The 15,194-nt window shown below is 41.3% G+C and overlaps 1 protein-coding gene across 20 annotated transcripts in view; it reads right to left on the bottom strand.

The window, feature by feature from the left end:
- The window catches only part of ANK3 (ankyrin 3), a 287,099-nt gene that overhangs the window by 119,531 nt on the left and 152,374 nt on the right, over nt 1-15,194 (bottom strand). For all 20 annotated transcript variants that reach the window (XM_077183367.1, XM_077183364.1, XM_077183370.1 and 17 more), the window contains exons 5-7: nt 13,944-14,042; nt 10,564-10,749; nt 8,633-8,731 (exon numbers count right to left, since the gene is read on the bottom strand). In XM_077183367.1, the coding sequence (XP_077039482.1) occupies nt 8,633-8,731; nt 10,564-10,749; nt 13,944-14,042 (384 nt within the window). The remainder of the gene's footprint in view (nt 1-8,632; nt 8,732-10,563; nt 10,750-13,943; nt 14,043-15,194) is intronic.

Genomic DNA, 15,194 nt, shown 5'->3' on the forward strand with positions numbered 1-15,194 from the left:
AATATTCATGATCATTAGAGGATCAAAGTGATGACTGTGCGAGGGTAGCTTCTCATTCCTTTAAACAGCAAAGTAAAACAAGAAGATGCTTAGCACATTAAACAAAGTGCATCATGTCTGGTCCTTTCAGGGAGGTAAAACTGTGTGATCACTCAAATTTTCTGTGAGATGGTTTTGAAAAAAAGAGTTAATTCTATTTGACTGGGAGCTGACACTGGATAGAATAGGAGGTCACTACATTACTATAGCAGTCACAAAAAGGAGAGGAAAAAAAGGAGAAGAACAATTATGTGGAGATACTTCCTGCTTTTTTTCTCTTCCCAGAAGGAAAGATGTTACTGAGGTCAGAGGGAGAGAGAGATGAATTCTACTTTCCTGAGGAAAAAATGGTAAAGGAAATAACTTTTGTCTTCAAGTAAAGAGTACTGCAGGTAATTTAGACTAAAGAAACACCTTTTTCTACTTGCTGATGTTAAGGGGTAAAGAGGTTAACTCAGCCTAACAGATCCTAGTGCCCTGTTAATACATCAAAATAATGTAGTACTAAGAATTTACTGCCTCATACACAGACAAGAAAAAAAGCATTTTCCAAGCATCAAGAAAGAAATGGAGGAGGAAAGGACAGCATTACAAAAGGAAAGACAAACACCTGTTAGAAGTCTGCTACTCATTCATCTCAACTCTAAGCTGAATCTAGTGCAGCACAAGGGAGGGCATAACCACACAAGAATGTTCACTTTGGATCTAATTATTTGCCAGTCAAAGCTCCTGCTGCCATGAATGGAGCAGAGTGGATTCTGGAATAGAGGGATGAGTGCTGGCAAGCACACAGCTCAGAACTAGGAGAGATGACTTCTTAGCAATTAAGATGACCCCTTAGCAATTAAGGGTTAGGTGACACTGTTTCCTTGCACTGATGAAAAAATGAAAAACATCCACTTTCATGTTCAAAACCAAGTCCCGTTCAAATGACATTCAGATTTCTGGATTGCTACCAAAACTATTAGGACAGCATATTTCTCTCCCAGCTTCTGACAGGGGTGATCACGCTGGCTGGAAATGTGAGGAAATTCTCCAGCACTGAATAAGGGCTAAGCTCAGGAGCCAGGAATCCATCTTTGCTCTATGTGATCACCTGTCCTGACAAAAACCATATAAATTTAATGTATTTAGCATCTTGAAACATGGAGTTACTTTTGATTGGAAATAGTCAGCAAGTTCACATTACAAAGAGATGGATGGAGAAAGAATGTGATTACTCCAGAAAAGTTTTTTGAGGAAAAACCAGCTACACACAGCTTCCCAGAAATAATTAATGGAGCAGGAGGAATCAAACAGATTAATCTCTATATGTCCAGTGTAATATTTATCCTTATGGATGACCAAAGAGCTTCTCTTTCCTAGGAAAGAGCATTCATTTCCCTGGCAGGAGTTTGCAGTTTTCTGTTGTACTTTACTAACCTGATCAGGCAGTTCATAAAAAAATTAAAGGAACGAATAATTAAAAACACTTTTAATCTTTTTCACCCTTAACATCTCAGGAAAACACTGTGAGAAAAAGAAGGGGGGAATAAGGGGGGGGGGGGCAAGTCTCTATTAGAATTTAATTTTGCTGTTCAGCTATTTAAGCTTTTACTGGTAGCAAAGAATGCTAAGTAATAATTCAGCTGGCTGAGAGTTCTGACTCCAAACAGATGAAGGAAGAGATGCATTATTTGAATGCTTGAATAATTGCACACTGATGTTCAGGCCAAGAAACTTGGCTTTGGTCAATACTCTGTTGCACCAAGTCTTAAAGAATCACAGCTAGAAGTTTCATATGTATGGTCCCTCTCCATCTCTCACCTCACAATTAAGATCACAAACTGAGAAGTGAAAAAACCTCAGACAACACCATCATTAATTCTTCTGATGACAAAACGTAAAGCAAGGAACTCAAAATGGAGTTATTTGTACTTGTCACAAGAAACAAGAGATAAAAAAAGCTTAATAATATGTGCAACTTTGGTGTTGTTTATTAACACCTAAAACTGTGGTATCAGCAAACAAAATAGCCACCAAATGTAAGGTTCTGAATTCTTCAGTGTATCAACAGCATCTGCTGTCTTTTCAGTCTATTTTTATCCGTTTGATCTTCTATAAATTTCTCCCTTTGTTCTTAAGATAGAATAGTAAATCAGGAAATTTTTGAAGCTGTTTTCCCGCAGTAATAAAGCTGAAATGCCTTTCAAAAGTTGCTGTTAAAATATGTGGTTCAGATGTAGAGTTCCTGCTGGAGTGCTGCTTGCCCTTGCTGTTGAAATATCCAGTGTTGGGTAATGTCTCAGGCAGACCCCTTCACACTGAGGTCCAATTTGTGAGTATAAATTCTACAGGGAATATGAAACATCATTGTGAGAATAGCAAGCTAAAACTATGGAGAAAATGGCCATAGGATTATCAACTAGAACACAGCCTTTCCTCTCCTTCTTGGCAGACTTCCTGGGACAAGTGACCTGAAGTCCTCTGAGGCTGCACGTAGCTCAAATGCCATGGATCAGGTGCAGGCTACTTTTTCTACACTTCACAGCATTGTGGATGGTGGTTTTCCCTCTGTGTCCATCCACTGCCTGCTGCAGCCCCCTCACAGGGCTTGTGCCTTCCTCCAGAGCCACACAACATCCACAAATACAATGGGAGAGGAGTGACCCCTTTTACAATCAGGGGCCTTTGCCTGTGCCTGATCAGAGGGAACACCGAGCCTTTCCAGCTGCAGCTCTCTATCTACAGCTTCCCAAGAGAACTCAAAAACTTTTCAGTTATCTTGTGTTGAGAAATGAGCCACCTAACCTGTCCCAGCTGAGATGAGACCAGCTGCCCTCATGACACTCAGTGTTATCCATCACAGCAGTCAGAATTGCTCCTTTCTACGACAATTTAGCCACATGGATGGTTAGGAAGCCAAGGAAAAAATAGGGTTAAAATTGTCAGTGTGCAAAGCAGACCTTTTATGGTTCCATTTTAATGCTTTTAGAAAATCAGGAACTCCCCCTGGGTTTCCAGTGTGCTATGCTGTCCTATGAGATTGCCTTTTCTCTTTTCACAGCTGGAGTCTTACAAGCATAAAGATGCTAATAATAACCAAGAAAAGTAAATGTTTGCACTTACAGATTCATATTGGGCTTTGAAATTCACCTTAAAGGAAGGCATGAAACAAAGGGAAAACATCTCCTAGTCATGTGCTGCATTGATTTAAATGCTGACTGAGCAGCTGATCACATCAGGACTGTGAAAACTCACTGCCAGTCACATGGACTTGGCATTTCTTCTTGCTGCCAATGAGAGAACTTACCTCCACCTCTGAGCTCTCCCAGCCTCTCAGTGGAGTGCAGTTTTAATCAGAAAAATTACACTATCTGATTACAAATTTCACTTCCTTGATTTAAAACAAACCAGAACAGTTTCTTACCAAAATGTTCAGATTAACTTGGAATTTAGTAAGACAGTTGGTCTCACTCCTCAACTAAGAGCAACCTCTAGGAAGAGCTTAATATTGACACAGAATGTGTGAGCGAGACAGAAGCTGAAAACAGCCAGACTGCTACACCAGAAATTTCTGACAGAGTCTAGAAAATCCCTCCAGCATTAGAGGAAATAGCATAATGGTAGTTTTTGCATACTGGAATTGTCAGCAGCACCACTGCATTGTTATTACCACTATTACCAGATCCTGGAGACATGGAAAGGTTGTGGTGTGCATTTGAAGATTCTCATATGCAACTATGCACCAACACCAACATGTTGTATGTTAAAACACTCAATATCCTCCCCTGTATTTTTCTGTAATTCAGAACTGGAGCTACCACACAGAATTCCTGCAGAGAAAAGTCTTATATTCTAGTAGCAGTCACTGGGATCACTGAGGCTTGTCTAGATGTTTCAGAAATTAAAGATAAAAATGCACAATCAGATGCTTTCCAGGAAACCCTCAACAGTACACAATTTTCCAGCTTTTTTCCTTCTCTTCTTAATGCCAGTAAGTCTTATATTGTGCTATTTTAGTTCTTGTGTGCTTATATACTTAACTTTCTTCAGGGTTGAGATGTATAAAATGAATCCTAGAAGAAAACAAGGAAGACTGTAGCAAAGGGCTCTTATGGCAAACTACCACTGGGGAAACAAAGATGCTTTTCTCTTATGCCACTGTCACTTAGATATTGCCTGCTCCTTCTGATGGGCTAATGGTGTTCTGCTCCTCAGCCTCAGGGTCATCATTAATGCATGTTGTCCTCACACCACCCTCAAAATCACCAAATCCTTTCCTAACCTTCCAGTAAGCAAACTTTCTGCAGGCAAAGCTCATTCCCAGTGGCACTGAGATCTCCTCTAGGATAAGGAGTGCTGTGGATCAGGAAGGCTTTCCCAGGGCTGGATGCAGTTTTATGGCACAGTGAGGAGCTCCTCCCGTTTGCTTTGGCAAGTAAGGTGCAGGGAGAGGTCACCTTCACATAGAGGATTCCCTGGCTGCCTCCATCTTCTGCCTTGCTCAAGCACAGAGTGGATGAGGGGGTCACAGAGGTTTCTCTCAGCCATTGCTCTGGAAGCTGCTGAGAATTTCGTCCTTCCTTTTTAAGCACTGTTTTCCACAGAGACAGGTGCAGCTTCAAAGGAATTTCCTCACCTGGGCTAAACAGATCTTTCCACTGGAAGACCATCTCAGACAGAAGAAGGCTATCTGAAGACTATGTGTACCCCCAAAAGATAACTTTTACCTAAATATAATTCCCAGTTTACTCAAAATGCCTTCAAAATCATTGAAACTCTAGGTAAGACCCCCATTAAATCATTAAAACTCTAGGTAAGACATCGGATGCAGTTTGATTTAAAGGCACAAGTGGCTGATAAACAATAGTTTTAAAATGACAGGAATTCGTTTTTCCTGTTGAAAAAATTGATAAAATAGATTCACTTAAATGTATCTGGCTACCTTTCAGCTTGTAAGTAGGATTCATCACACTGTCAGCTAAGAGAAGGGTGCCTGGAGGTGTTGTAATCCTTCAAAGCCCAAGCAGTGACTGCTTTCAAGTGTTCATCTGGCCAAGAAAGGAGGCAGACTTCACCCTCAGTTACCCTTTATTGTCCTCCTGCACTTCTTTAGTTTCTGTGTGATTGTCTCCCAGTTAAGCAAGAGGGAAATATGGTGATGCAATGAAGTATTTGAAGTATTTTGGAGAAGGTGGACACACGATAATGTACAACAGGAAAAGGATGATGAGTAGTCATAAAATGCCTGTTACCCTGCAATGCATACCCTGCCAGTAATTGTGACAGGTTTTCTGTTGAGTTTGAGCCCAAGAAGTCGAGCAATTTGGAATGATTGTTTTTGCTTTGTTACCAAGTGGCAAACATCCAGCTGAATAAGGAGATTTTGTTTCATTTGGAATGAGGTTAGGATGGCTCCCAGAGCTGCCTCCTTGTTTATAGGTGGAATAAAGGGCATCAGAAGCTGATTTACTGAAATTATTTCCATCCATCTCAATGGGGAGTTTGCTGTGCCACCTTCCCTGCACTTGCAGCGAGGCAAGAGGAGAAAGCAGACACAGAAGTGCTAATGCAGCTCATGGGAAGAGCTGACATGACATCAGTCACTGGACTGCAGGAGTGCAAACCTGTAAAACAGGTACATTTCCAACCCCCAGCCTCTACAGTCAGCAGGTACACAGGCTGGCAGGCACTGTGACACCTGTAAGAGCTGCTGGAGCTGTGCCTGTCCCCTTGCTGCAGTGAAAGAAGGGTCCAAGGGAATATGTGACAGCTGAGAGGCAGGCAGGTGTGTACCAGCGGGGCTGAGGGAGCAGCTGCTCCTGAATATCACTGGGGACATCATTTACTTACAGCACAGCACCACTGCTGCTCCTGCCCACACACTGAGAGCCAGCAGCAAGCTCATCTCCTTCCTTGCCTTCCCTGCTGGAGCCTCTTCCTTCCCTCAGGGCTCTTGGAAACTGGCTGGGAACAGCAGCTGAGGAGATCTCCTTTGCCACAGGCCTGCCCTCCTTTTCCTTACATCCTTTCACCACACTTGCCCTTGGCCTTACAGCTCTGCCTTCATCCTACACATCCATTCACATTCCTCCACCTTTCCCCTCCCTGCCTACACTGATGGTGGCAGATGGCAGATAGCTATTTGTCACACATTTGTCTTCACTTTACCCTGCTCACACAAGCTTCTTTTGTTACCATAATCCTCTTCTCTTGTTCAAACCCCTCCCTAGAATTCGTACTTTCCTCAAGAGTCTGAACATAAACTGAGAGATAGAAAAGTAGTGTTAATTTCTATTTATTTAGTGAGAACAAAGCAAAAATGCACAAAAGTGCATTTGACACCCCCATCTTAAAAGTTTGCTCTTTGCACTTCTGAAAGCCACAGTACATATGGTAATATTTTATTTGGGTTACAGCTCTGTTGCTCATCTCACATTGTCAGCAGCTCAAATAAGGGCCCTTCCTGCAGAAGGAAGACAGCAGACTGTAGATAGCACTTACAGAAATTAAAACAAGAGGCCATGAGGTGGCAATGAGCAGGCTGTACCTGTGGGTCATTTTCAGTACCTGTTCTGCAGTTTGGGTAATCAAGGGTCAAGCAAGGGCTCTGCTACTTGGTGCTGATAATTGGAAGTGCTCTGTTAGCCCACATATCCACTGCTCTGCCAGAACCCAACCCATCCTCCTGTGCATGCTTTCATCCCCTGCAGCCTGATAAGCACTAAAGAACAACATTCAGCTCCATATTACTGTTATTTATGCTACAATTCTTTCTGTCACAACAACTTTATCTAGATTTGCAACTGCCACGGAGTGGAGATGAGCTCTTTCTCTCTCTCTCTCTGGATGCCCCTGCCCAGTACCACAAGCACAAACAAGAGCTCAGTGCTCCCTGAGCCACAGCCTCAGCCCACTGCTCCTTCAGGCTGATGTCACTGCAGCCCCACCTCCCCAGCCATCCCAGAACTCTGATGATGACAACCAATGGAGGCAGAATTCAGAATGTCCAGATCTTGAAGAGGAGGCAAGAATGGCCTTTTTACTCTGGATGTGGTCTCCACAAGTGCCCTTAATCCAAAACAGAGCTGCTGAAGCCTAAGACTTATTATTCTATTAAAACAAGCATAGGCAGATGGTATTTAGTGCACTGGTAGTAAATGCTGCTAATTGCTAATGTAGTAGCATTGCTAATCCCTAATCTTGTTTCTGAGTGGGAAAGAGTTGACCCAAGACCCCATTTGTCATCCCTGCTTCTGTGATTAGGGCTTATCAAATCCACAATGCCAAAGCTTGGGATGGTATGAAATGCTTTAATGCTCTGCTTGGGTCAGCTAAAGGACTTGGAAATCAGAGGTCAATGCTATCAGTGAAAGCAGAGCAAGGGGTTGGCAATGCTTCTCTGAAAAACTTTGCTGCATGTAAATATTGCCTTAACTACAGAAACATTCAAGTTTTTAGCCATACAAACTATCTGAAGTAGAATACTGCAAATGCACTTTTCCCTTTGTGCAAATGCTCTAAGCAGTGTTGGAGCACTTTTCCTCATGCAAAAGCAATAAACATAACACACAATCAAAACCTCAGAAGAGGAGCTGCTGGATTATCCATAATTCCCCTCATAAGTATACTCTTGAATTTACATTGAATCTTTTTTACTTTTTCTACTTTAATTGAAAGATTGTTCCAGAAACTCATTAGTTATATTTAACATTCACTATTAAGCAGTTATTAATTAAATAATATTAATTACTAAGATTTAATAGGAAATATCTAAATTTCTAGACAACATTTATTCATGGTCAATTTATGCCTATTTACTCTTACATCAGCATTTGCCTTCACTTTGAATGCCTTGATTTTATCTCCTATTGTCCTGGATCACCAGCACATCTCTTGCCTGGCTTTGTTTGGGTAAGGCTTGGTGAGCCAAAGCCTTGCAGAGCCTCAGTTTGTTTTGTTTTGGGGTTTATTTATTTATCTGGTCTCATGCCTGGCACCACCATCTTTCCTTGCTCTTCATATTGTACCCCTATCCTTCGTGCTGTATCCCTATCCATATCTGTTTGGGTCTTTCCCCTGCTCTCCCAACTCTAAATTCCCTCTATTGTTTCCTGCCTTCCTTCTGCTTACACTATGGACTCCACCCCTAGGTCTCACTTCATCTCCTACTCATCCAGTTTCCAGATTTCCTTTATGAATCACCTGCTCCTGTGCATGCAATGGAAGCACAGATGCTTTCCTCAGCACCACACCTGACGTTCACTGGAAGCAGCGGCACGATGAGGAGAATTCAGCAGGGATGCATCACTCCTGCCATATGTCACAGCTACAGGTGGAAGCATTTGTGCCACTGCATCCCAGCCCACCTTTTGCAAGGCTGGAGCCACGAGAGCAGCAGCTCCTTTTGATGACAGCACAAGTTTTGGGAGGTGAGGTCTCGAGCTCGGGTTCGGTTCAGCAGCCCAGGGAAAGCCCCTTTACACCAGGTGGTAACAGAACAGCTCAGCCAGGTCGGGCCCCTTGGCTGGTGAGGGAGATGTGCCCCTCACAGCCCTGTGCAAAAGCTGTGGCCACAAAGCAAACTGAGCACAACTGGCTCCACACTCACCCTTGCAGTGAAGTCCACGGCAGCACCCCGATTTAACAGCAACGTGGCTACATTGATATTCCCATAGTGAGCAGCTATGTGCAGGGGAGTGAACCCACTCTGCAAAATAAACAGAACAAAACACAACCAATAGACACTTTAAAAAAAAATATCACACTGGCATTCCACAATTCATGGCACATCACTGACAAAGGCTAGTAATAGGAGCCTGCTGCAAGTCACCACTCCAGTTCTGTACTGGTTTTCACTCACTGATGTTTATTTATAGTATCTCAGAGAATCTAAATAAAATCACATTGCTATCCAGGAGGGAAAAAAATTAACATAATTATTCTAGAAGAAAAGAAGTTGAATAAAACTTTCAGTTATTCCAGGAAAACAGCAGCAAAACATTTGAGTATTAAAGCAATGATCTGACTTTTATAAGAAATTAGCTGCTAACTAGAAAAATATAGTTATTGGTATTATGTCAATCTTGCAAGTTAAATATCTTAAAGATTCTTTGCAGAAGTTCAAATACAAGTCATTTAATGATATTTGCTAACTGGTTTTTATAAATTCAAAGTAGATGCAAATGAAAATAACATCAAAGGCTATTTTAAATTATTAATATGGAGGTTTTTTTCCAAGGGTTAGCACCATAAGGACCAGTCTCCCACTGTGGGCAATCACACTGGATTATGTTCAGACACCATGAGTTACCACCCTAATTAAAAGACGTCTTACTGATAAAATTACTTCAGCAACTGATTTTCATATTTAAGTAGTTTTACTTCCTTTTAAAATAATGCTAAAACATGCAGCAATTCCATCAGTCCTGCAAAGTATGAAACCTTATGGGAACTAGATGCATTTCTAAATTGTTAGCAAGCCATGCTAGCTGCCACTGCCTTGCTTTGGGAATTTTGCAGCTGTAAAACCACTCTCAGATCATTCTATTTGCTGACACCATCAAGGTAAGTGTCATGCAGAAGCCTAGAATCAGACCTGGATGCACAACATGACAGGGTTGTCTGCAGCTCTGAGAACATCTGATAAACGTATGCTCCATGAGAATCCCTGAAAACTCCATCTCTCGTAATACAGGCTTTTTATGATGGCAGTTAAGTTCCCAAGAATGCTTCACTCTTACTTTTAAACTCTAGTTCCAGCTGCAGAGAGCCCTGGTCTCTAAACTACAGTCTTCTCTAGCACATGCTACTTCATTTCATCTAAAGCAGGTGTCTATCCTAAAATATGCGATGCAGACAGGAGGGAGAAATGATGCAGCAGCACTAAGTCATGGAGGAGTGATGATGCATAGATATATTTATATATACCTCTGTTGTTCTATTCACCATCATCTAGGTTAACACATTGGGAAGCAAAGAGGGGGAAAAAATGCACGGTTAGTCCACCACTGGTGACATGGGTGCGGAAAGCTTCATGATGGCTGTGGGGCACGGCAGCTCGGGGGGCAGCACGCCCGGCACACACAGGAAGCTCCACAGGGTGGAAGCAGAACCAGCGAGTACTTTGAGTGCTAATTGTACTTTGAGTGCTAATTGTACTTTGAGTGCTAATTGTTACCTGTTTACCCAAGTTCTCCAAGCAGCAATTGCACAGACAGCCGATCAAACAGCAACTGGGCAGTACCTACGGCTCACCACTGTTTTCAGGAGTGGCTTTCATTTCCAAGATAATAATTCAAATGATATTTTGTTTATTATTTTCCATTTGCAAGGTTTCTACAAGAGGAATTAACCCTGATTTAAACAGACAGGGAACAGGGGAGAAAGAGGCAAAGGAGGCAAATCAAATGTTATTCTCTATCGGGTGTTAGAGGAAAAAGTTCTGTGTAACTGCAGCAAAACAGTTCACACCGAGGGAGACCTCCCCTGGCTGTGATCAGCACCTGAGAGCACCAAAGCTCCTTGCTTTTCCCAACTGACCTTTGACTCCACGTCAGCGTTGTGGTCGTTCTGCAGGAGCAGAGCCGCCGCCTTGGTGTCGTCCTTGCGCGCTGCGATGTGGAGGGCGGGCAGGCGAACCTTCCCCTTGGTGTCATTTTCCAGCAGCAGGGAAACCACCTGGTCATGGCCTTGCTGCAAAGCTACTGCCAGAGGTGTGAAACCATCCTGCAACACACAACGGGCACCGTCAAGGTGTGCTCCAAACCTTCCACGGGGCGGGAAGGGGGAGCCAAGAGATCGCAGCCTTATGAACAGAGCTGGCCCAAATTAAACCCAGTGTAACACAGTGCAAGTTAAAAGTACCCTGCAATGACCCTCAAATTGGAGTAAAGTGCTGGTGAACAAGGTTCAAATACTCAAAAACACCTTCCTGGCACTCCAGACACATCATAGAATTTTAAGACACAAATGACAGACTCGTGGAAAAAAAGCGTGAAATTGCTCACGGATTTACAGTTAATTATGCAGATATTTATGTAAGTGCTTAATTATATAAAAAGTATAAAAAGCTGGAATATTAAAATTACAATTGCTAATGATGTCTCAATAGTAAATTATCATCCATTCCTGACAGATTATAATCTACATTTTTATGATTATTTAAAAAAAAGCCAAACAACTAAACAAACAAAACAAGCTCTATCCGCTAACATAATATATATGTACATTTAAAATATAATAATTGATCAAGAATACCACATTCTCTCAATGTAGTGATGTTCTACTACGATTTCCCTTTATGAAAATTTATATAATTTGATAGACAATCCTGTTACAAAGAGAAGTTATTTCCTTTCAGATTTGCTAATAACCAAAATAGTGTAGAATAAAAAAACCTGAAAAACAGAAGGTTTTTATTTAACAGATTTTAGAGCAGATTCCTCAAACACATAAAAAGTACAGTGTGGAATTTATAGCTTTACATCTTAATTTTAATTTTATGTTATGGATTCTTAGAAAACTAAAGAAGGAAGGAGTTTTCATTTCGTTCTACTCGGTCCCAAATATCTGTCATTGCAACCCAGGAGCACATCCAGCTTTGCCCAAGATAATACCCATAAATCACTCAAAAAAATCGCAAAGGCAAACTAATCTGGATATTTATTTATTCAATTTGTCTCCTGATGAACATATCCAAAACCTGTATTACCAAACCTCATTGCATCTTAGCAAGCAAACGCATTCTTTCACTTTTCAGTTTTGCTACCATGGTGAAACAGTGCAACTGTGAAATAAAAGTGCAGCAGTGATAGAGAAAGAGGTAGATCCTCACTCCATGTCAACAGTGAAGAGTTGAAGTGCTAACTTTATAACTTTTGGAATGAAAAGTAATATTTTCAAAATGGAATTTCTCCCTCTAGCTTCAAAATCAAGAACACCTCAATCTAGGATGAGAAACAGGAGAGGTCCTGAAAAAGAGAGCTTTATCAAAGTTTTTGAGGGGAAGAAAATCCAAGAAAACCACTGAAATTCCTGGGTCCTAACAAGCAATTTCCACCACACCCTCCCTGGCTCCCAAGGAATTTCATGCTCATTTAACCAGGTTTCCCTGCTGCCTGCAGCTCCCCATCCTCCAGCAGCAGGGGCAGGCACTGGGCTGCAGTGCTGGGGTGAAACAGCCACAGGGCCACGGGGTGTGGAAGATGCTCTGCAGCCCTGAAGGCCAAAAAACCTCCCTGAGCACCCCCAGAAAGGGCTCTGGCAATACTGCTCTGCTCTACAGGCAGAAATGGGGGCTCTTGCCTGCAGAAACCCTGGAGGCCTTGGCTTCCCGCTCTATTTACACATCCCAAAATTGCACAGAAAACTGGTGTAGACACCCACAACATTTTGTCTTGTAGGGAAATAGAACCAATTATTTCCTTTAATTAGATTAAAATGCCATGATTAAATAGTTACTTTTAAAGAATATTTAGCTAAATGGCAATCCTTTAGTTAAAAAGTTTTTGCACTTAGAATGATAGAGAGAAATCAGATTTCTAAGAAAACTTGAACCAAGAGAAAATAAGAAAGAACCCATAAGCAATTTTCTCAAACAGGGAAGGCAATAAAGGTGTCACTGTTTTGTAGTCTGCTATCTTCAAATAAATTCTCCATGGATAAAATTAGATTGTACCTTATCATCAAGCTGAGATGGGAAAAAAGGAAAAACAATATCAAACAAAAAAACCTAGTAGCCCTTCAAAATTTTTTCTAAAATCTCTTTGCAGAAAATCATACAGTGGTAAGTGACAATGTTAAATTAATTTTCCAGATGTAAATTATTTTATTTTGGTCTATCTTGACTTTCATATCCTCGAGCATTTCCAGGAAGCGGTTCTGATGCACACTTCAGGTTATAACTAACTTTTAGTGATTTTTTTTGATCCATTAGCAATTAATTTTTCACAGTGAAATAAGATTTCCTTTTTACACCATTTTACAGTGATACTATCAGGTATATGTGGCAATAAACTAATTGTGCATTTCCTATTTTTCAAAAACTGGGCCCTTTCCAAAAAAGCATTATTTCCTTCATGGAAACAGTACTGGTAGAGCAATCAGAATTCAATAAATATTAAAGAGAGCACACACTGAAGTACCTTTCTATATTTTGGTAGCAAAACCTTGGTAATAAGACAACTGAAAATTCACCAGATTCAACACCTTTCTCAATGCCATACATTTACAACTATTAATATATTTGTTATTTATTTTCCTCACAGGTTGCCTTATTTGAGTTAGAATTAATTTTGTATTGGAGTTAGAATTGCTTTTTAAAGAAAGAAATGCAAAGTGTTCTTCTAGAAAGATCACAGAACACCTTCAAGGATGGATTCTGCATCTTTCTGTCACCTTGAAATTCTCCCTGCATCACAGGTGGGGTAACTGGGTGCCACAGAGAGGGCACCACCATGGTAATGAGGCACTTCAGGAAATGTCCAAGCCCCAAGGAACCCTGGGGTTTCTCTCATATCCCAGGGCTGGTCCAAAGCACAGGTGAACAGTTGTTCTTGCCTTATGGCTGCCACCCTTCTCATTGTTCACTTTTTTTAATAAAAGCACAGAGAACTTTTATATTATACACACAGCTTGCCTATGTGAGCATTTAACCTGAAAGATTAGCAGTTATGACTAAGAACACATCTATATTTAGAACTGTCTCTAGTTAAAGTATTTTTTTTTTTATTTTAGAAATGGCAAGAGACAGTTTAAATTGCAGAAAAGCCCATAACTCTATTCATTAGCACACTTCACAGAGACAGCTTTTTATTCGTATTTAATTTTGTATTTAAAAGACTAGTTTGATATAAGCTGGCAGAAATCACTGCTGAAACACATTTTGCTTTGTTCATAAAGTGTCAAATTCAAACTTTTACCTCTGTGGCAAGACTTTGACTGGCACCATTGTCAAGAAGAAACTTAACAACCTCCAGGTGGTTTTCTTGGGCTGCCATGTACAATGGAGTGAAGCCATTCTGAAATACAAAAACAAGAGTGTAAATACCCCACAAACATTTTATACATGAAACTCATCTGCCAAATGAGGGAAGATTAGGTGAAAAGTGAAAAAACTGCTTGCTCACAGATGAGTTAATGGCATGATCTACACTGGCCTAAGTGAAGATGGGAGAAGGGCAATATTATTTAAAAGTACACAGAAGAATCTTTCAGCTGACCACATACAATTCCCACAGCTAAGCCAGAGCAATTCCTTTCATGTCTGTTGAGAAGTTAAGCTAAAAATCAATCTGGACAGATGATTTGGTGGCAATGAGTTATGATTCCTGATAAATACAGCCACAGCACTGGAAATACAAAACAGGACAGGGAAATACAATACAAGTCTGTGGTGAAAGCAAGAGCAGTGACTCTTCAGAGTAATTGACATTTTTTTCTCTTCTTTCCATTAGCTTTGACTTCTCTTTCACTTCTGCCAGCTACTTCTGCCTTCCATCTCCTCAAAGAGCTGCCTTCTGAGCACACTCTGCTTCTGGGCACTGAGCTACTTCATATTTCAGGCACCAGGAGATGTGAGGATCATTGGTGCTCAGCAGTTGGAGACAGAGGTTTATCAGTGTTTCTGGACACATTAGAGCATCTCTCAAATTATGCTTAAGTGACTGATTTCAATCAATGCAATGCAAGTATTAGAGGCTGCAGAGCTTAACTCGTTCTTTGGTGAATGCCTTTGTCTCACAGTCAAACCTTTTGTCTTTGCCTTAACTGTAAACAGCCTGTGAGAAACTGAATTTTTTGGGATTAATATTAAGGCAATGCATTTTTTACCTTTTGTTCTAGGAAATTCTGAAATCTCTCCTACAGTTACACAGGACACTGACCTAGATTTGGCAGAAAACCAGTGGGGCTGAAAACAGATGAGCTGAGAGGAGTTTGCCCGTATGTTTAGACCAAAGGAAAAACATCCACATTCTGGGCCCTGGAGAGATGCAGAGGGAGACCCATGGCAGTGAAACTGGGCTGAGCTGCAGGGGAGCAGCTGAGGGACACCTGATTGTCCCAGCAGGGTCAGGGCACACACCCAGCACCCAGCACAGGTGACCTGAGGCCAAGCACACGGCAGCAGGGACACACAGGGGGTCACAACAAAGGACACTCGGGGAGGAAAT

Source organism: Agelaius phoeniceus, chromosome 9, assembly GCF_051311805.1.
Source record: "Agelaius phoeniceus isolate bAgePho1 chromosome 9, bAgePho1.hap1, whole genome shotgun sequence".
NCBI classification, from domain to species: Eukaryota; Metazoa; Chordata; class Aves; order Passeriformes; family Icteridae; genus Agelaius; species Agelaius phoeniceus.